At 41.3% G+C, this 23,249-nt stretch overlaps 1 protein-coding gene across 3 annotated transcripts in view; it reads right to left on the minus strand.

The window, feature by feature from the left end:
• CC2D2A (coiled-coil and C2 domain containing 2A) overlaps positions 1-23,249 on the minus strand; it is a 136,185-nt gene that overhangs the window by 34,622 nt on the left and 78,314 nt on the right. For all 3 annotated transcript variants that reach the window (XM_050791641.1, XM_050791642.1, XM_050791643.1), the window contains 7 exons: positions 15,555-15,711; positions 13,230-13,377; positions 11,321-11,459; positions 9,020-9,223; positions 7,202-7,294; positions 5,818-5,909; positions 2,915-3,082 (listed from right to left, as the gene is read on the minus strand). In XM_050791641.1, the coding sequence (XP_050647598.1) occupies positions 2,915-3,082; positions 5,818-5,909; positions 7,202-7,294; positions 9,020-9,223; positions 11,321-11,459; positions 13,230-13,377; positions 15,555-15,711 (1,001 nt within the window). The remainder of the gene's footprint in view (positions 1-2,914; positions 3,083-5,817; positions 5,910-7,201; positions 7,295-9,019; positions 9,224-11,320; positions 11,460-13,229; positions 13,378-15,554; positions 15,712-23,249) is intronic.

Consider the following 23,249-nt stretch of genomic DNA (forward strand, 5'->3'; position numbering starts at 1 on the left):
GGTTTGCCAAGTATTTCACATTCATTACTGGGCAAAATACAAATAGTCTCTTTCTATAGACTATCACCTTTCACAGCTAAAGTTTCAGACAAATGTAAGTGGAACATTTAACACAACAGCTACCATAGAAAAGCTCTTTTCTCTTTGGAAAACCATCAGTTACTTTATTAAACAAACATTTGTGGCTGGATGCAATGGTTCATGCCTGTATTCCCAGCACTTTGGGAGGCCAAAGTGGGAGAACCGCTTAAGCCCGGCAGTTCAAGACCAGCCTGATCAACAGAATGAAACCCCATCTCTAAAAAAATAATAAATTAGCTGGGTTTGGTGGTGTGTACCTGTAGTCTTAGCTACTTGGGAGGTTGAGGCAGGAGGATCTCTTGAGCCCAGGAGTCCCAAGTCTGCAGTAAGTTATGATTGCACCACTGCACTCCAGCCTGGGTGACATAGGAAGACCCTGGCTCTAAGAAGTAAAATAAAAAAAAACCCAAACCCATTTTTTTATTACCTGTATTTTAGGCCCCATGTTAGACTTTGGGCTTTTAAGATGAAGAAGATAACACTTCAGTGCAGATTAGACTGGAAGGCAGACACATAAACAAATCATCTCAGTAAAGTGAGATAGGTATTAGACTAGAGGGATGGTCAGAGGCTGTATGAGAACAGTGAGGGAGGCAAAAAAAAAAAAAAAAAAAAAAGAAAACAAACCCTATGTGGATGAATGCAAAGGTAAAGGGTGAAGACTTGGGCAGGTTTAATGGAACAGTTGATGTCTGAGCTGTCTCGATCCATCTGCATTGAATGTGTAGCGTGTAGGATCAACTGTGCTCCCTTAATTTAGTTGAATGAAGTGATTTAACACTTAAAAATAGTCTATGGAGGTGAAAACTACAAGAAGCACCTCTATGTTCTTTAAAAAATAGTTTTTCACCCCAGTTGAGCTTTGTGGCAATCAGTGTGAAAGGGTAGGCTGTGAGCTCAGGAAAGCAATGCCACAGCAGATTCAAGAGCTTATATGGGCATTTACAAGTAACAAAGCATTAGGAATAGTTGATGATGGTAGATGCTTTCTAATAGGTTAAAGACTTAAAAAAAAAAAAAAAGACACACACACACACACACACACACACACCCCAATATGTAGGGGCCGGGCGGCAGTGGCTCATGCCTATAGTCCCAGCACTTTGGGAGGTAGAGGCAGGAGGATCACTTGAGGCCAGGAGTCCAAGACCAGCCTGGGCAAAATTGGGACACCCTGTCTCTACAAAAAATAAAAAATTAGCCTGGCATGGTGGGGCACACCTGTAGTCCCAACTACTTGGGAAACTGAGATGGAAGGATCCCTTGAGCCCAGGAGGTCGAGGCTGCAGTGAGCTGTGATAGCACCACTGTACTCAGCCTGGGCAACAGAGTGAGACCCTGTTTCAAAATAAAAAATGTAAGGCAAAATAATGGGGTGAGAGGAAGGAGAGAGACAGAACTAAATTAAACGGTAAGAACCTAGGGAGAAAAGACGGCAAGGGCTGGAACAGTTTTCCTCCAAGGAAACAGGTAGGGCTGAATGACCTTAGCCAAGTCACTTATACTCTACTTCCATTTCCCCTTTTGTGAAATGGAGATAGTAATAGCAGGAACAGTTAAACGAAATCTTTTTTTTTTTTTTTGTGAGACAGAGTCTCACTCTGTCGCCCAGGCTGGAGTGCAGTGGCGCAGTTTCCGCTCACCACAAGCTCTGCCCCCCAGGTTCATGCCATTCTCCTGCCTCAGCCTCCCCAGTAGCTGGGACTACAAGCGCTCACCAACATGCCCGGCTAATTTTTTTGTATTTTTAGTAGAGACGGGGTTTCCCTGTGTTCACCAGGATGGTCTTGATCTCCTGATCTTGTGATCCGCCCACCTTGGCCTCCCAAAGTGCTGGGATTACAGGCATGAGCCACCGCACCTGGCCTCGAAATGAAATATTACATGTGAACCTGCCTACCATGGTGCTTGAAACATGGTGAATACATGTTAAGTGCTACTTTTCTCCCATTACACTGGTAAGGGCACCACCAAAAAGAAGTTTCAGGCCAGGTGCATTGGCTCACACCAGTAATCCCAGCACTTTGGGAGGCTGAGGCAGGAGGATCGCTTGAGGCCAGGAGTTCCAGACCAGCCTGGGCAACATAGCAGGACCCTATCTCTACAAAAAAAAGTAGTTTTAATTTTTGGTCCTTCCTCCTCTGTTTCCTCAGACTCATCTTCCCAATGGCTGAAGGCTCCTTGTTGTCCCTGGTGTAGTGAATTCTAGTAGTCATAACACATTACTCAGAACAGATGAAAGGGAAGCCACATTTTTATGTTCACGGCACACATGTTTCAGAGCCTTGGATAGACACCTTCTGTGACTCTCCCCAGCTCATACCCACTTCTCTGAGATCTGTTCCTGTCTTTGAGGCTGGTGCTTCTGACCCTGTCTCTCTGGTTATCGGCGATTAGACCATGGATCAACACCTGACCAAGTTAGCGCCTTCAGATTTCTCTGGAGAAAATGACGCTTAGTTGGTGGTACTCTGGCTGCATGGGCCACTTCCATCACATGGAGAAAAATGAAGCAAACTCAGAGTGAGGCAAGTGAGAGGCCATGGGGCCTCAGGAGAACTATCTTATCCCTGTAGTCTACCATGTAGTTCAGCTATACCTCTTGTCCTTGTCCTGAGTTATTCGAGATGTTCCTAATAAATCCCCCCTGTAGCCTGAATTGACGGAATCAACTCTATTACTTGCAAACAGTAGGGCCTTGGCTTTGCAATGACCCTCAGCCCCCTGCTGAACAATAACCATGTTAAGAATGAGAGTGAGTGTGCTGTAAAGGAGTGATTGACTTGGCTGGGATGCTGCATACTGCATCTCGGGCTGTTGGGAGGGCTCTCACCTCACTGCCGGCTTCCTCACTGGAATATCGTAAGCTCGGACAATGTTCACCAGCAGCTTTATGTCTCCATCAGACAGGTTTTGGGCTGTCACCTTCTTCCGACCTTTTCTCCTTGGCCGCAATGGTCGCTTTTGTTCTGCCAGCTTGAAAAGGCTTAGGCCCAAAATGCTAATGATTACAGAACAGGATCAGGACTCTAAGAAAAAGAAAGGTCTGCAAAATTATGAGACAACTTCCTGAACTCTGCCCCACGGTCCTGCACAGGCCCCTGAAAAACTCTTTGTCCTTTGAAGGTGGGTGGAAATAGTCTAGAAATTCTCCCAAATGGGAGAGATCCTACTGCATGGATTGTTAAAACTTACTCTAGCTGCTGCTTATCCAAGGAAAAAAAGCCATGCTCTGGCCCCTATGTTTCCTGCCTAATCTCTACCTTGCTCATCCACCAGTTCCTCAAACATGCCTATGGTCTCCCACCCTTCACATTTGCTTGGGCCAGTCCTGCAGAGGGAATGCCTCCCTGCATCTTCCTTGTCTGCCTAGTTGGTTGCAGTTTTACCCATTCCTTGGGGCCAGTGTCTTCACCTCCCCCAGAGACTCAGCTACACTGGCTAGAAGGGTTACTCTCTCTTTCAAACCCCTTGATCTCCTATTAGTCTGCTCTCTTCACATGGCAGTGGGTGTGTACGGCTGCTTAGGCAGTTGCTGGGTTATCTCTTTCTCTCTGGAGTTAGAACTGGGTGTGAATCCTGGCTCCACTCTTTGCCCTTGGGCAAATTATTTCACCTCTTTAAGTCTCTGTTTCATCATCTGTAAAATGTGGATAATGATACCTACTTCTTTAGGTTGTTGAAGGGATTGAAGAAGAAAGTGTGTGCAAAGCACCCTGACACTGGTCTAGTGTTTAGTAGATGTCCTAAAATGGTAACTATTGGGTTGAGGCCAGTGATTAAGGTGGAGGAAGAGGAGGAGGTATAGGGAGGAGGAAGCGGGTAGGGGAGAAGCAAGAGGCTCGTTCTCTCATGTCTCTACCTTTCACGGAGATGATATGCAAGAAACACTTCCTGGAAGATGAAAGCAACAGAGTCAGTGAATCATAGGAGAAAGGTTCATGGACCAAATAAATTCTGACCCAGAAACTAAACAGAAACAAAGATGTGACTTTGTATCTGGAAGCTGATGTTCATGGCTGTGTGAAACAAAGAACAAAGCCAGCTCTGCAGAGCTGGCCACAGGCTACAATGCACATGGTTCTCTGCTTCCTTCCTGAGAATCAGAGCTGGCTAAGTGACCTCTTGACTGGAGCCCCTTTTTGCAAGAGGCACATGCCAGCTGAGGCTGAGGTCTCTGCAGCTCCTGTCTAGGCACTGCTGACAGCTCCTATAAGGAATCCCAAGGAAGTTCCAGGATTCCAGGAGCTGTTGTTCCTGTTTGTTCTCCAAGGTTTTGCACAGAATAGCTACCATTTATAAGCACCTCCTATGTATTGAGAAGAGTGCTGGGTGCCTTACATATAACATTTCTAATGTTTACACAGATGATATTTACCCCATATTTCAGATGAAGAAATTAGAGGCTACGAGAGGTGTTATGATTTGCTGAAGGTTCCTTAGTAGTAGGAGGGAGAGCAGGGTTCAAACTCAGGTCACTGTGACTACACAGCTCATGTTTTTAATCACTCTGCCAGGACACTTACCTAACCCAAACTAGGGGGCCTCAGAGACAGAACTTTGTTAGAGGTCCTAACATGACAACACTTCCACTGTCAATGCTTCCTCCCTCCCCTGGAGGTAAGTCCTCCCTGAGACTTTGATGTCTCCATAGCAGTCAGCATGGGAGCACCATGTCAGCCAGGACCATCAAATACAGAAACATCTTAAAGCCAAGAAGGAACTGAAATTAAAAGAAGAAAGAACATACCCTGAGCCTTCAGAACTTAATGCAGAAAGTAAAGCAGAAAAAAGGAAAAGAAAAAAAAAACAATATGAAAAATCATCATCTATTCTAAGTGTACTTTTCATGACTTTGAAAACATTCAGTGACTGGACTGTGGGCCTGGAATAGAGAGAGAGGTTTTGCATGGATTTATGTGGGTGTAGCCTCCTTTCTATATGTGGAAAGGGGCTGCTATGGATAGCACATTTTTTTTTTTGTCTCCTTCCCAACTTGATGGTGGAGAGAAAGTATGTGCATAGAAAAAACCTTTTTAGGAGACCAAGAGACTTAATCACAGAAAAGGTCATGTGGCCTGCACAAGACCACCAGTATGGGAAATTATCTTTCATCTTTTCTGTATCCACACCCCTAGTTGAAGCCGTATGACAGTTATCCAAACTAATGAGTCAATCAAGCAAATACAGTCAATTCCCAATATCTATGTGAATATCAGATCTTCCCTGCTGTTCTGCCCTCTCACCAAGCACATGCACCAGCTCTCTGCCCATCAGCTGTGGTGCTGGAACCAGGTTTCCTCGTGTACCCCAGAAGCTTGTGGGTGGGGTTTCAGCCACCTCTACTGCCATGTGACAGGAGAGAAAGGGAATGTCTGGCACTGGGAGACTAGGAAGACAGGAGAAGTACTTGCAGGAGGGAAATGCTGTCAGGTTTAGTTCAATGAGAATGAGGAAATGGGAAAGGCTAATGAAGTTGATTTGGAAGTAGGGGAGGTGAGATGGGCTTTATTGGAATGTGATGGGAGAGGCCCTAGGAAGATTTGTTCTAATAGAAATTCCTCAACTAATGTCATCATCAGGTATTAACCAGGTTTAACCAGGTTTAACACATTATTCCTGGCCCAAATGCATACCATACAATGATTTTTAAAAATCTTATATGATACCTTTCATACAATAAGAGTACAAATAATTTTTATAAGAAGTGATAATAGTGGCTTTGATTATTTTTACCTGATATTGGGAACTTCTTCTTCTACTATCATATCAGCAAGAAGAAAATACTGTTTTGCAATTAAGAAACGATTTATCACTGATTCTCTAACCTGGGGAAAGAAATCAGCTTATTTAAAATGTTCTTATTATTTAAACTTCATAGTTCACTCTCCACACTCCAAGTTTTTACCCTAATGTCATCTTAGTGTCCCCCCGACCCTCCAGCCCAACTGTTACTTTCCTCTGCAATGCTGGTCTCCTCTTGCTGTAAACCCTCTAGGTTTCTGTACTAGACTGTAAGCTCCCTAAAGTCAGGGGTTTTCCTGTTTTGCTTATTGCAATATTGGAGTTCCTGGTAAAGTTCCTGGCATATAAGATGGCAAACTTTTGCTGAATTAATGAATTAACCATTACAAAAAATAGGGCCAGTCTCAAAACACACATACTTAAGAACTGATTCTTAAGTTATTCCCTTATTCAGAATGATTCACTTCCTAATTCCAGAGGACCTCTGGCTGGGCACGGTGGCTCACGCCTGTAATCCCAGCACTTTGAAAGGCCGAGGCGAGTGGATTGCTTGAGCTCAGGAGTTCGAGACTAGCCTGGGGCACATGGTGAAACCCCATCTCTACAAAAAGTATAAAAATTAGCCAGATATGGTAGTGTGCACCTGTAGTCCTGGCTACTCGAGAGGCTGAGGTGGGAGGATGGCTTGAGCCCAGGAGGTGGAGGTTAGAGTGAGCTGAGATCACACTACTGACTGCACTTCAGCTTGGGCGACAGAGCCAGCCAGCCCCCTGTCTCAAATATATAAAAATAAAAATAAATAACCTCTTAAATAGGTTTTTTTATATGTTTTTTTTTTTTTTTTTAAATAATACATGAGCCACAGGGTAGACACACTGGATAGGGAAAATGCACTGTAGTCACTGTGGCATTTGTGGCAAGTTAAGGTTATTGAAGGAAGGAAGGAAAGAAGGAAACGAAGGAAAAAGGACAAATGAAAGGATGTTTCAGCTTTAATTTTTAGTTTTCTAGTGCATAAGGGCAGTTAGTATATGGTTTAAAAACTTTTGTTTTTTTCTGATTACGAAGGTAATCGTTGTAACGCAATGCAACATTCAAATATTGGAAAAAACATGACTTAGAAATTGAATCCCTTGTAATTATGCCCCATTAAAAGATAACCGCTGATAATAAACCAGAACATAACCTAGTGGTTTCATATATTTGAAAGGTGATGATAGTTGTCAATCAATTGTATATTTGTATTTATGAGGAAATTTATGCCAGCTAAGTGGCTTGCATAAGCTCACACAGATATTTATGAGTAGAGGACTTTCCACCTTAGGATCCTGGCTCTTTTCTCCCTATGAAGACAGTTTTATATGATTTTTCTTACCTGCTGGAGGTACTTGGCTACTATGGCCCTATGGGTGTCTATGTGTTCCTTGGTTTCAATTACACTTCTGTCTCGTAACCGTTTCTCATAGTCCTAAAATTAAAAAGAGGCAATGATTTTAAAGCACTCTCTGGTGCTTTTTTTAAGATCAGGGAATTATTTATCACATATGATTTAAGTTATAAATTGTGGTTCTACAACATGGCACATGTATACATATGTAACAAACCTGCACATTGTGCATGTGTACCCTAGAACTTAAAGTATAATAAAAATAAATAAATAAATAAATAAATAAATTGTGGTTCTAAATATTTCTTCCACCTTCTTTCTAACTTTTGTTTCAGAATTGGTCTTTGATGTAGTAACCAGGATTCTGAGACAGGTAGCTGAAATGCCTTACTAGTAGAAGAGAATTCTGTACAGTAGTTACAAGTTAAAATGTTAAGTCAGGAAGAAATAGACGCCACAGAGAAGCTCTTCCAAGCAACTTAGGCGAAGCCCCTGCTTAAGTTTTGCCTTTTCTATTTTAAGTAAACTTTCAGTTAAAATATTACCATAATCATATAACATCTGGCTGTAGCTGAGTCAGGTCATCTGCTTGGAGGAGAGTGATGCATACATTTGGCTTTGTCTGCTCAGGCTTCTCCCCTTTTCTGTCAATAAAATTATGTGTGTGCCCTGGGAACTGCTATGTTCTCCTCCAATCCCACTCTCTGGTCACAGTGGAATGCCTGGTCGTGGTACCTAACTCAGGCTCGGAGGACACATCTCTGCTGGCTGAAGATACTAGATGTGAACTTGTATGATGTTGGTGACCATGTGGCCAAGTAGAGAAAACCTGTCTGCAAATGATGCCAACACCTCAGAGAAGCTGAGAGAGGATGGAGAAGGTTCCTGGCAGCAGGCCAGGCACAGATGCACTCATGCCATTCACACGTTTTTAGATATTTAATGCTATTTTGAGATTTCATCATCCAGTAAACTTCCATTCGTACCTAAGGTAGTTCAAAATCGGCTTTTATCTCCTGTGATCAAAGTCCAGACTAATACAGAGAAGAACCAAATAACCAACCATATTATTCAAGAATAGTTTTGGCATAAAAAATCTTCGTGGTACTAATTCCTGATGGCTCTCCATTTACCTTGTTAAGTATTAATAAAAGTGCATGTGTCTACAGTTCATGAAAAGCAGGAAAAAAAAAAAAAAGTGCATGTGTCTGGTTTCACTGGCCTGCCGCACCTGCACGGGCCTGTTACCTGCAATTCCTCAAAGGCTCCTCCGCCCCACGCCGGGAGATGTGATCTGCCCTCCTCTGAGTCTTTGTTCCTCCTGCTGCGCTTGACCAGGATGGATGTCCAGCCCTGTTCCTTTACCTCCTTCCTGCCCCACCCACCCCATGGCTGTTCAGATCCTATCCCTCTAGTTTTCCCTGCAGTGCTTTACCAGTGTGCTGAGTACACGACACTTAGTAAATACTGCATTAAAATGGAATTGAATTCCTAAGGCATTCAAATATTATTAGCCATATTAAACCCTAAGATATTTTTCAACCCTACAATTCTAATTGTACGCAGTTCAGTTGACTCAGAATCCTGGTTACTGATTAGTTTATATATCATTATATTGAGGCAGAGAGATTATTTAAATGGTGAATTCAAGAAAAAGCATAGAAAGGTTATGTATAAAAGTGCAATAAAAGAGAAACCGCTATTGCTAGTGACAACATAACAAAACAAAATACGTATACAGTAGTATACCTAACAGCACAGCAGGTACTTTATTATTTTATTAACCCCTCTATGGCAATTTCTTACCTGGAATACCTTTTCCATAATTTCTCGGTCATAGACTGGAACTTGCTTATAATTTCGGAATTCTGGCACCTCTTGGCTTCTAAGACGAAGAAGCCTAAATCGTTTGGATCTATTTAATTCTTGATCTGAAACAAAGTTAAATTCCTGTTGCAGCTGCTCCAGTCTAAAGAAATCAGGGACATAGGATTCACCACTGGTAGCAACCTATAAAAAATGGAAAATGCAAAACTCCAGATGACAGTCAGATCTCATCCAAAGAAACTTGGCACTGAGTGTCAAGGAACATTTAAAAGTTTTAGATTAAAAGACTTGAAAGAAAAAATACTTTAAAATATAGTAATAATGAGTCACACGCTATTATATTCATTTAGTAGCTGTGAACAATACCACAAATCATTTTTCCAAACAATAAAAATTAGGTTTCATTTTTGGTGTTCATGCTTCCCTAGTAGTGTTATTATGCAAATATACAGACTGAAAAAGAAGAGATTTGTGCCAGACTGCAGTGTATTACTAGGTGCCTACTAGAAATAAGATTACTCATATACATATTGTATATAAAATCAAATATATGACTTTTTAATGTCATGCACATATGCAGATAAAGGCCTCAGAGGCAGATGGTCAGCTTTACTTGGCTCCACAGCCATGCTTTCCTGTCTCTGAAGAGCACCTCACAGGCTTGGTCATTGAGAAAAGTGAGCCAGAGATGGATCCAGGCCAGACAGCCTCCAAGGCCCCTGTGCATTGTTTCAAGATGGCCAGGTCCAACACCTCTGAGAAGCTGAGCAGATGGGGACTGCACCTCACCCAGGTGCTGCCCGCCTCTCTGCTTGGTGCTTTGCTGGCTGTAACCTCCTGAGCAGAGGGAAAGCCAGTGCCCCAAGATGTGCTGGGGCCTTGCATGGGAAAGGCAGTTCTGCTGTGAAAATCCTGGTTCATAATAAGAGACCAGTCAAGAAGGCAATCTCTGTTTTGTTCTTTGATGGGAAAACATATAGTTAAAAAGAAAATAATGAAAGTGATGTGTCTATTGAAATGTGATTTGAAAACTTTACATGGAATAGACTACATTTTAGGTAATAATGACCCAATCTTCCTAATATTTCTATTAGGCAGACTAAGGTGTATCATGTTGAAGGAGAGTTCATAAAGATAAAAGTCAGAATAAACCAAGGTTTGTTACGGGACTTGGAAAAACTAGAACCAAAATGAAAATGTTCATACTGGCTACAATTATCCTATTGATAAACGCATATGGATAGCCATAAGGATGTGTTGCTAGGGCTACCCTCTGGATTACCTACTTGTTTATTATGGTTTTGTGTGAATAATGAAGTTGCCAATAAAACCAATTGTATATGATACCAAGAAAAATAAACTAATGTTCCAATTTATTCATAAATTCACTGAAGACAATTTTGAATATTATGGTAGATATGAGCAATTTATCTGGTAAATACTTAAGTGAAACCTAAATGGTAACCTAATTAATCAACAACAAGAAAACAAAACAAATTTTTCTTAAAATGCCCCATCAATGCTTTAAGTTATGATGAAGAAAGCAAGTGTCCTGAAATCAGATCAACTTATTAGCCATGTGACCTTGAGCAAATAACGCTGAGTTTCTGAACTCAGCTTCCTCTCTGTAGAAGGGAAAATAAAACCTTTAGGAGTTTTACAGAGGTTAGAGGTAGGAGTGACAACAACAATATTTACTGCTCACGAATTGTGTGCTCAGAAAAAGGGGTTTTGTTTGTTTGTTTGTTTTTGAGATGGGAGTCTCACTGTATTGCCCAGACTGGAGTGCAGTGGCAAGATCACAGCTTACTGAAGCCTCAACCTTGTGGACTCAATTGATCCTCCCACCTCAGCCTCCTTAGTAGCTGGGACTATAGGTGTGTGCCACCATGCCAAGCACATTTTTACATTTTTTGCAGAGATAGGGTTTCGCCATGTTGCTCAGTCTGGTTTCGAACTCTTGGGCTCAAGTGATCCTCCTGCCTTGGCCTCCCAAAGTGCTGGAATTACAGGCATGAGCCACCGTCCCTGGCCAACTTAAGTGTTTATATGCAGCTGTTCATTTCCTCATGACCACACTATGACAGCAGCACAGGGCTTAGAAGCACCGAATGCTTGCCTTGGTCCCGTAGCCAGGCAAGAAGCAGAGCTGGAATTCAAACTTGGCATTCAACCCAGCACCCATGTTCTTAAACAGTATTGCATAGGAGAAGACAGCGTAAAGGAAAATTGTGTAAAAGGCCAAGTCAAAAAATGGCATGTGTTCCTCCTGCTACATACCGAGATTAGCTGCATCAAAGGGGCATTGTTGGGGTCATTTGGGTCGAGCTTGGACTCTGCTGCCCACTTGGCCAACTTTTTCATATCCGTCAGTCCTGATGTGCCAATAGATGAGATGGCATCTGCTCTCTTCAAAGCACTGAAAAGAATAGTTGATTCCATGAGACTGACTTGATCACAAAACAGTTTGCATCAGGACCTCAAATTCTAGAGATAGCATCACTTAGGGAAGCTATTATGCTCCATGAGAGAAAATGTTATCATAAGGAAGAATTTTGTCATTTTTCTTTACTTGATGATGGCTATTAAACATACAATAAGGACAATAAATAAATAAGAATGGAAGGAGTGCAACTATGACTAATTCCTACACTCTGTCCAGTGCATAAAAGTGCCCCTCAGTCCCTGGATTCTGGCAAGTAAAGAGGAGCCTCTGTATCTGGTGCTAGAAAACCACAAACCCTCACATCCCAGGCCACTGAGGCCCACTATAGCTGAGGACAAACCAAAAGAAAAAGAAACAAAACCAACTCTTTTTTTGAGACAGTCTTGCTCTGTCGGCTAGGCTAGAGTGCAGTGGTGCAATTTCAGCTCACTGCAACCTCCACTTCCTAGGTTCAAGTGATTCTCATGCCTCAGTCACCCAAGTAGCTGGGATTGCAGGCATGCGCGATCATGCCCAGCTAGTTTTTTTTGTTGTTGTTGTTTCAGTAGAGATGAGGTTTTGCCATGTTGGCCAAGCTGGTCTCAGACTCCTGACCTCAAGTGATCTGCCTGCCTCAGCCTCCCAAAGTACTGGGATTATAGGCGTGAGCCACCATGCCCAGCCTAAAACCAACTGTTAAACAACCAACTTAAGCACCAGCTTTGGACACACGGAAATCAAAGGAAGCCACGGTCAGCAAGGTTAAGCTAGGGCTTTATTAATAGTCCTGCATATCTTGTTAATCACATTGTGTTTTACCTGCTATCCTGAGGATTTGAAGCTTTACTCCCCAGGAGATTTTTCTAGCACTAAACACAAGTGAAATAAATGCAGACTTCTTACATTCAAAGGCATAGTCAAGCCTCCACTGAAAGTGGCTTCTGACTTAGCACAGAGCAGCATCTCCTTGTGGTTTTTATCCCATGGACATGGGTGGTCATTATGGGGATGCAGGGGGCATCAGGGGAACCAAACGAGCCCCATTCTGTTTTTCCACAAGTTGAACATCACAGTCTGTGACATGGAAAGTGTCTTCTTGATGATTACAATGAATCCTTTTATTTTAGAGGTGAGGCAACTGAGGCCTGGAATGGTGAAATGATTGACTGTAGACACATTTACTGTGGAATGACAGAGAGAGGCTCTGACAGAGGAAGACCCAGGCCACGGGCGAATACAATCCAGGCTTCAGGGACAAGCATCAAACACAGGGAGGGGCTGGCCTAGGTTGAGGCCCAGAGTGCCTTTCTTCTGTTCTGAGTAGAGACTCAAGGATCTAGCAATCAAGGGAGGAGACTGGAGAATGGGTACTTTCATGTAAATAGCAGTTCCTACACCAATCATCATTAGCAACAAACCTTTACTAAGGGCCAAGTGTATACAATTCTGTGATGCTGTGCACCTCCCCCATCTGTAAAATAGGGGAAAGAGTACATCCTAGAGTTACTGTGAAGATTAAATTCTTTTCACTGTATCTAATACTGATAAACACTTAATATTTGTTAGGTTATTAATATTTTAATTTTTTTGGACTAGAGGTTGTTATAAATTTTTTTTGTTTTTACCTTAAGAATAAAAAACTCTTAAAAATACTGGCACCTGACAATAAAGGAAAGAATATGATATTGCAAGCTTTCTTTCCCCTTCATTATCTTTAATGCTGACACTGACATTGCTCATCAATTTACTCTCACCATGTATTACCTCCGAAATCCGATGTTCTGCTGTGACAGTGGAGGAATTAAAGGTATCCCGTTTTCTCCGATGGCCCACGCCACACTATGAGACACTTTCCCTGAGGTCATCAGAATCAACTGGTTACTGCCATCAGCTTCAAATGAGAAGGGCACTCCTAGGGAAACACCAGATTAAACAGGATGCTGTTTAGAAAGAGGGACTGAGCCTAGTCCTGGCAAGAAAGCAGATAGTAGACAAATGGAACATGGAGTGGGTGGGGGTGATGAAGATGGAGCACGTGATTCAAGCTGGTGTCACTGAATTTCTTCAGGTGATGATGCTGACAGCTACTCAGCTCTGTCTCTGATGGCAGAGAGTAGATGTTCTCATGACGCACTCTCGAGTGGCTCCACCTGCTTCACAGCTTTGTGACCTTGGACAGGTTAGTTAACTTCTCTGAGCCTTAGTTTTCAATGTATAAATCAGGGATACTAAATAGCACCTTCTTTGCAGAGTTATTTCAAAGACATTTATTTACTTAGTCATTCAAAATACTTATTTGAGCTTCTACTTCATGCCAGGCACTATTGCAGGCACTGAAGATAGCGGTAAAGAAGCAAAACTGATAAGAATCCCTGTTCTAAAAACTGAGAAAGAAAAGAACTTCTGTTCTCATGGAGTGTATATATGAGTCAGGGAGAGAAGCAATACTAAGAGAAATGCTTAGTATGTTAGAGACTGTATGTAAGTCTGTTAGTATACTAAGAGAAATACTTAGTATGTTAGAGACTAGTATGCAAGTGCTAAGGAGAAACAAATTAGGGAAGGTATATAGAAAATTTGTGCTTTGGAGGGTGGAGAGGGGATAAACTTTTAGATGGGGTGGCCAGGAAAGCCTCAATGAAGGTGACTTTTGAATAAATGGCTGAAGAAAATGAGGAAATAGAGGTAGAGGTGTATTATTTTGGGAAAGAGCATTACTGGCAGAAGGAACAAGTGCAAGCACCCTAAGATAGAAGTGAGGAACAGGAGTTAATTAAGTTAATATTTGCAAAGCACTTACACAATGCCTGGCAAATAGTGATCGCACAACACATGTTAATTATTACTAAGCTATTGTAGCTACAGTAAAGTCTCATTGATTTGGCCTCTAACTGAAATTTAATGGTAAAAACACTCTGGGCAGTTATTTAATCAACTAAAGGAGAAGATTTTCAAGCACTAAATGAAGTAACTCTAGATCTTTCCTTCGTATTGAATATCCTATCTTGATCTTCAAAATAACCTTATAAGACATTAAAGGAGTTACTAATAGATCCATTTTATAAATGAGGAAAATGATATGCAAAGAGGTTACATGACTACCAGAGTCTCACAGCTTGCCAATATCAGAGCTGGAACTAAAACCTAAGTCTCTAGACCTGAGGATTGGATTTGGCCTCAAATAAATAATGCAAATAAAGTTCTAGATATAAGTCACAATAAAAAAAAATCAACAGATACATGAGGAAGCAAGCCACCATAAACAAGAGGCAACAAAATCAGACCAGTAAGTAGATAGGTATTGGAATGATCAGATATCTAATATTTAAGAATATTTTAAAATATTTGAATGAATGAATGAATGTATAAAAAGAAATGATTGAGAGTCTGAGGAAAGGAAAAAAAGCTGTCAGAACTGACAACACTGATTGGGAAATAACTAAACATAATTTCCAGAGTTGAAATATACAGTAATTGGAAGGAAAAACAGAAAGGATTAGTTCCAATAATAAGAGACAGCCAAAAAGTGAATTCATGGCTTGCAGGACAAATTTAAAGAAATTACATAGATCGTAGCAGTGAAAGAAAAAGACATCAAATGTAATAAAGAAAGGTTAAGAAACATGGAAGAAGGAGTGAGAAGATCCATCATATATCCAATCGGAATTATAGAAGGAGATGAGAGAATATTAATAAAAATCTCCCTATTAAAATTATTTATTTCAAACTTTTTGAGCTTATGAACAACACTGTGATGTTCATTTTTATGCGCAAATCTTTGTCCTCATTTCAAATTATTTTCTTAGGAAAGATTCCTAGAAATAAAAGTAAGGCACCAAAGGTCATTTTCAAGGTTCTTAACTCACACTGCCAAACTACTTAGTAGTTGCATAGTTATATGCACTTACATTGTCACCAACAGTATATAAACAGTAACTTGGCCAAAAGTTGCATAGCATTATTTGTTTGAATGTGAATTTTTGATATCAATTTTACAATTCTCTGGTTGTCTGGGAAGTGAAATAGATATATACACATTCAAATCTGACAATGAAACAGTGAGCCATTGAAGATACTAGCTTTCCATACCACTTCCAACTCCCTCGTGGTCCAGTGTCACATGCTGATTACTGCTAAACTCCACTTCTTCAATAGGAGCCCTTCCAGTGACAACAGTAGTCTCAGGAATAGGCAGAAACACTTCAGCTAGCAAGGTGGGACTACTATGTCCAATAGTTTCATAGACCTGAAAACCAGAGAAGAGAAATAGCCAATAAAAGCAACAATAGTGTGAGCTCACACTCACATAATCAGTCCATGTTGTTAGTATTTGTGCTGGTCACTGTTCCAGCCCAAAGGACTTATCTCAGTGTGGAAAGTTGAGTTGTGTTACTATGGTTTCCATGGAGACGAGCTTACACCTGTTTGTGGTCAAGTTGTTGACACCCGGCTTTCTTGTCTGAACTAATCTTCTGGGTAGGGAGGTTAATCGAAGCAGCAGGCAAGGATAATTGTTTTTATTCCGAACCAATATACAGCTTACTAGGAGAATGGGCCTCCTCTTTTTCCAGGTTCAGGTTGTATTCAGACAGTAATGCCATCAGGAGGAATGGGTGGGACAGTAAGGACATGCCCCCAGATGGCTTATTATCTGTACCAATCTCCAAGTCAGTCAGAGAAGCTCTGTATGCAGAAGTACTCCAGAGTGTTACATTTTTAGTAAATCTATCAAGTTCTTCTCTTTCAGGCCTCATTTTATTTGTTAGCTGCTGAAACTCCAGATTTTTCTCAGACCTTCTCCTAGATGGAGCCAATTAGACCACCAGCAGCTCTGCTACCGATCACTGTGGTGTGTCTCATTATGATGCTATCACCATGAGGAGAAGGGCCCCACTGCAGGGCAACCATGGTTTAAGAATGCCCAATCCAGCCTCAGTTGGACTCTTGGCTCCATTCGATCCCCTGTATTCTTGGTACACTTCACTTTTGTGACAATATGACATAATATTCCACAGTTCTCCTGGCTTCTTTCCTGTGTTTTATTCTTTCTCTACATGAGGTCTCTGTGACTGGTTTACATTTTTTGAAAAATGCGGATGTTGCTACTTTTATTTCTACTAATTAATCTTTATATTTTTCTTCTTATGTAATAGTCCCCCACTAGTCAATATTTTCCACTTACCAATTGAATGCACAAAGATGACACCATGGATCCTTTACGCCCACCCTCCCTTACAGGGCATATGATCTGAACTTTTTTTTTTTGAGATGGAGTCTCACTCTGTCACCTAGGCTGGAGTGCAGTGCCGCGATCTTGGCTCACTGCAACCTCTGCTTCCTGGGTTCGAGCGGTTCTCCTGCCCCAGCCCCGCTAGTAGCTGGGATTACAGGCACCCACCACCACGCCTGGCTAACGTTTGTATTTTTAGTAGAGACAGGGTTTCACCATGTTGGCCAGGCTGGTCTCGAACTCCTGACCTCAGGTGATCTGCCCTCCTTGGCTTCCCCATGTGCTGGGATTACAGGCATGAACCACTGCACCCAGCCTGATCTGAATTCTTGTCCAGGAGTGAGGATGAAGTGGTGCCTGGCTACTATCCTGGCCTTGCTTCCCCCGTATCCATCAGCTCACCTTTGCAAGATGACTGGCTGAGCATGGAGGGTCACTGGGTCAAAGACAAAGGCAGAAATTGCACAGGTACTAAATTCAGGACCCCAGACTTAATTTTGCTGTGAGCTATTCTAATAGGCAGGAGTTCAGCAGGAAGCCCGTAAGTGGCACACTTAAAACACACTCTCCAAATTCATCTTCATCAGTTAAAAAGGTGATATTTTGATCTATACTAAAAAGTCTTTTATGGAAAATTTCAAACATATATAATGCAAGAATAATAATATACCACAGACCTGTCACCCCGTGCTTCAGTGATCACTATTATTATGACTAAAAAAAAAAAAAAAAAAAAAAAAAAGAAAAAAAAAAAAAAAAAAAAAAAAAAAGAGAAAAAAAAAAAAAAAAAAAAAACTTATTTCATCTATACTCTCAACCATTCCCCTCCTCTCCAGTATCTTGAATCTAGACATCATTTTATCTGTAAATATTTCAATATGTATCTGTAATAGATAATATTTTTAAAAAGCATAATTACAATACTGTTTTTATAATAATTCCTTAATAACCTCAACTATTAGTAAGTTTCAAATTCCCTCGTGAGCCTCAAAAAATTCTGTAACATTTCGTGTGAATCAGGATCAAAATGTATTCCATATGTTGTAATTGACTGATACGTTCCTCAAGCCTCTGTTAATTTGTAAGTGACCCCTCCTCTTTTAAAAAATTTTCTTTATATTTTTATTGGTTCACAACTCTGATGTGACAAGGAGTGTCATTTGTTGCTTGACCCAACACTCCTTAAGAGGCTATAATTCTATAATCTTACACAGCTTAAAGAACATGTAGTAGTTATCATTTATTGCAGTGGAGACTTTGGTTTGACCTCTTAAATTACAAGCTCATTGGCATGAAGTCTTGTCCCAAGAAAATGATGTGTTTTCTTTAATTTTGTTTGAAATGAAAGAAACCACATTTTTAAAAGAATTTTTTTGCCAGAATTAATCGAGACAAAAATTCATTGAGATTTCCTTTTGTAGGAAGCACAGGGACTTAAGGGGCCTTTCAGTGTGGTACCCTGTTTAATCTTCACCACAATCCTATGAAAGGCTATGAAAGGTGGCTTTTATTCCTCATGGGTGTTCCCTGGGCTGGTCACCATGCCTAGTGATGACCAATAAAACATAAGTGATCACATAAAGGGTGTTTCTGAGGACATCAGTGGAAGGCGGCTTATTCCTAGTTTCTGGAGCCACATTCCTAGCTGGTGTCTAGAGAGGAACTGAATGGGGGCTCTTGGTGCCAAGTCTGTAGGCAGAGGCAATCATGGACTCTAGGGGAATGGAGGGTTTACTAGTTGGTGTTACTGTCTTAGGAGATAAGTATCAGATTTTTTTAATGAGAAAAAAATGGATTCCATCTGACAAAGCCAAAAAAAATCCAGAATTTCCCCAATCTTTATTTCCTACTCTCTTAAGATAGCAGAAGTTATTTTATTTATTTTTATTTTATATTTTTTTGGAGATGGAGTTTTACTCTTGTTACCTAGGCTGGAGTGCAATGGAGCAATCTCGGCTCACAGCAACCTCCGTCTCCCGGGTTCAAGTGATTCTCCTGCCTCAGCCTCCCGAGTAGCTGGGATTACAGGCATGCACCACCACGCCGGGCTAATTTTCTATTTTTAATAGAGACAGGGTTTCTCCATGTTGGCCAGGGTGGTCTCGAACTCCCAACCTCAGGTGACCCACCTGCCACACCTTCCCAAAGTGCTGGGATTACAGGCATGAGCCACTGCACCTGGCCCAGAAGTTCTTTTAAATGCTAGGAAGAAATGCTATTTTTAAAAATTAGGAAATGGGTACTTTGGGCTTTAAGTAGGCATTTATAAGTAGATCTCTCTATAATTTAGTTTCATTTTTGTTTTCTCTCAGTAGTGCTGAGGGTTCTCAGTCTCAGCATTATTGACATTCTGGGCCAGGTAATTCTTTGTTGTTGTGAGTTGTATGCTGTAGGATGCTTAGCAGCACCCCGGCCTCTCACTCATATGTGGGAGCTTAAAAAGCTGATCTTATGTAGGAAAAGAGTAGAATGATGGTTATCAAAGGCTGAGAAGGGAGGAGGGAGAGGAGGAGGATAAAGAGAGGTTCATTAATGGTATAGAAATATAGTTAGAAGGAATAAGTTCTAGTGTTTGATAGCACAGTAGGGTTACTATAGTTAACAATAATTTACTGTATGTTTCCAAATAGCTAGAAGAGAAGATTTAAAATGTTTGCAACACAAATGATAAATGTTTGAGGTAATAGATATTCTAAATACCCTGATTTGATCATTATACATTCTATGTATGTATCAAAATACCACATGTACCCCATAAATACATACAATTATTACATATCAATAAAAAAAGTTTTTAAAAATCACAGAATATTGTAAAGGAACAAAAGAAAAGTAATCACATGTTTTGTTTTTTCCATCTAAAATGACAGCATGGAATCAGCATGTTTTTTCCCTGCAGACGTTTCTATACCTGTCGTTTTGTCAGAGAAATAAAGCAAGGAATATTTTTTTTTTTAATGGGAATTCTCCCATTTAGTACCCGTGGTTTTCTTCAGGATAACACGAGACAACATGTAAATATTGTGGTCATGCAGTAGACACTTAGTAAACATTATTTCCTAGAGATTTCCCAGTTTCACAGGCCCTGTCTCATTCAAGCCCTCCTCGTCTTACCTTTAGATGACCACACCTGTCTTCTTGCCTCATGTAACCTGTCCTCCCTGCAGCCGCCACCTGGCTTCCTTCAGGCCCTCAACCACCTGACCTTTCCAACTGCACACAGCAGGGCTTTCTGGGATCAGCAATCTGACTTGCTATCATCCAGTTTAAAAGCATGGCAAGTAAGATGTATGTGAAAACATCTGTTTTGGACTTGGGTCCATAAAGAACCAACAGCAACCACAAAATGAGGTAGGCGAGGGTAAACAAGGACAGTTCTCCAGATATGACTGTTATTCCCCCTCCGATAGAGGAGTTATTCCTCAGATCAGCCAGAGAAATTAGGAAAGGCCCTGAGAAGAGAAAGTCGAGCCATCACCAAGTAGGTTAAAAGGAGAATTTCCCTATCTCAATCCACATGCCAGGAATATAAACGATTAACAGGATTGACTAATAAGGAAATATGATAATGTTAAAAAATGTAAAAGGCACCCAGCAATATTACACCACTGTTGCTAGTTGTTTTGGTGTTGAGAAGATGAATGTAGGATAAAGTTACATATGTGAATGACACAAAAATGAAGGCAAAGCTTTTTAAATTTCTAAGCCAAATTTTTTTTATAAAACCCTACACATTTATTTTGGAAAGGCCTCCAAAGCCAAGATTTTCAAGACCTTTCTGGAAGGACTGTGGCCTGGCTCCATCTCCCCTGTCCCATGAAGTCCAATCTCATCCTTCTCTTGGGGCCAACTTTTTTTTTTTTTGAGACAGGGTCTCACCCTGTCTCCCCGGCTGGAGTGCAGTGGTGTGATCATGGCTTACTGCAGCCTCAAACTCCCAGGCTTAAGCAATCCTCCCACCTCAGCCTCCTAAGTAGCTGAGACTAGAGGTATGCACCACCATGCCCAGCTAATTTTTTAAAATTTTTGTAGAGATGGGGTCTCACTATGTTGCAAAGGCTGGTCTCAAACTTTGGGTCTTTTAGTTTAAAGGAAGACTTTTAGTTTAAAGTAAGACTTACTGCACACAAAACATTGTGTGAGCTATGAATAAAACTTGACTGAGAAAGTAAAGAAAAGAAAGCAAAGAAACACAAACTCCAGAAGCACACTTGCTGCTCCTCTGTCACCTGCCCTGAATAGAGGAGGAGCTGCAGGGGCCCACAGGAGTCCCTCCCTTTCTACAGGCATCAATAGTGAAGATGTCAGTATTCAGAGTTCTGCCTCCTAGTTTGACATCCATCATCAATTCATCCTCCCTGTTCCTCCCCTACAAAGGAAAAGATGATATCAGGAAGACCAAGATTAACATGAGAAGACCAGATAGAGAGCTAGAAGGGAGAGCAGAAGACAGTAGTGAGGCAGGCAGGAAGGAGAGGAAGTGGGCCAGGAGACACCCACTGGCAGAGTCAGAAAGAAGGGAGAGAAGGCGAGAAGGCCTCCCCTCCTGCAGGTGCCCAGCCATGCCTCCACTGATGGTGAGAGCTCAGACTACCTAGGCAGCCTGTGAAACACACTCCCACTATGGGCACTTCTGAATGTTCTGAATTACTTTAGAGGGAGAGACTATCTTCTGTCTCGCACAGCACAACAGTATTTTATTTCACATGTATTCTAAAATGTAAATAAAGTCTCCAATACTATCTCCTGCTTATTGCCTTGAATATTAGCTTGCTGTGGATGTCATAGTCAAAATAATTTTTGAAAAACCAATGTGACAATACTATGAAATAAATTTTTAAACCAAAAAGCAAAGTTATCCAGAATATTATCCAGAATATATTCATAGGCAATACGTGACCAAGTGTTCCAGGCCATCAGCCTCAGCAGAAGCTCCAGAGGAGATGGAATAGAGAGTCAACGTGGACCCCGCAGGGAGGGCAGGGACCTCACAGGGGCTCTGTCCAGTGACCACGTATCTGAAGGCTGCCCCAGCTCTCCAGTGCAGAGTTGGGCAACTCTCTACTTTTACGTTCAGACAAAATCACCTCATTTCATTCTCTTGTGTTCATTCAGAGTTATACATCAAGAAAGAAGTAAACATTAATAGAAATTATTTTCCCCGTTTGATATTCAGAAAGGGAATTTCCAGGCTTAAGAAAATCTCAGGTTTTCACCAAACCTCCAACTCCAATCCCCTTTCTAAAACCATTTTATACTTGCTTTCTCCTCTCACCCATATTATGTTTAAGTTAGCAGCCAAAAATTTTGGTTTTTTTTTCAAGTTTCAGAATACACAGACATTAAAAAAAATTAGATGGCATTTTAAAGAGTTATACGAGTGACAAGACTAAACCAAATTCTAAAGTTCTAAAATTTCAAGAAAAAAATTTCAGCTGTGCAGATATCAATCCTGTTATCAATATAGCAAAGGAATTTTGCTTGAGTCTTGATGCTTGGCACTTTGTAAATGAGGACCACCCTGCCCTCACCCACCCCCAGATCACAGATTAAAAGGTACAGGACAAAACTGCCACAGGCTCTGGAGGAATTCTAAGCCAAGGTGGTTGACCTTGGGTGTCCAGTGCCAGCCCTTTCAGGTTCTGCCTCCCATTTCTTGGCACCACCTCGTCTCTTTCCATGCAGTTCTGTGCTTCCTTCCCACTGTCAAAAGAATACATCCCAGCTGTTGCGAATGTCCTCTACAGATCGTAGAAGGTTTTTAACTACTGAGGTCTAGGCGGGGCTTGATATTCAAAATACTGAACTATACACAGTATTGAACCCACCTCCTGGGTTCATTAGAATAGCGGCCCACCACAGCTTGGGAACAGGACCCTGGAGGCACTGGCCTTGGTCAGCCATTCCCTTTAATTGGTCAATTGTGGGAAGGTCCAGGGGATCTTTGAAGTGGCGCTTATGTGGCCAGGATGGCATCTGGGAAGGTCAGGGCAGCAGCTATTTATCAGTCAGTACAGAAGTATGTAAATATTTTATTAATTATACAGCAGTGATGGTACCTGCAGACTTTGTCAGTTATACTCACTAGGAATAGGTAGTGGCTGCCTGAAGTACTGTATTGAGAAGAGTTCTAAAATTATATTCGGGCTCAGTGGGAAAACACAACAAAAATAGCACCATCAATTATTGCTTTCTGGCAAGGGTGGTGGAGGGGAGTGAGACATTTCTGCCTGAGTGAAGGATGAGGATCTGTGATTTCTGCCTGGGTGGTGGTGGGGAAACAAGGGCATGCATGCCACAAAGTTGCAATCCTTGTTAACAAGCCTGTTAGGATTATAAGAGAGACCCGTTAGCATTGTGGGAGAAGAGTCACCGAAAGAACAAGCAAGACTGAAGACACTATGATGGGTTAAATAGCATCCTCCACATATTGATGTCCACCCAGAAACTCAGAATGTGAACCTAATTTGGAAATGAGGTCTTTGCAGATGTCATTAGTTAAGGATGAAGATAAGATCATATTAGATTAGGGTGGGCCCTAAATCCAATAAGAG

The sequence above is a fragment of the Macaca thibetana genome, chromosome 5, assembly GCF_024542745.1.
Source record: "Macaca thibetana thibetana isolate TM-01 chromosome 5, ASM2454274v1, whole genome shotgun sequence".
Lineage (NCBI taxonomy): Eukaryota > Metazoa > Chordata > Mammalia > Primates > Cercopithecidae > Macaca > Macaca thibetana.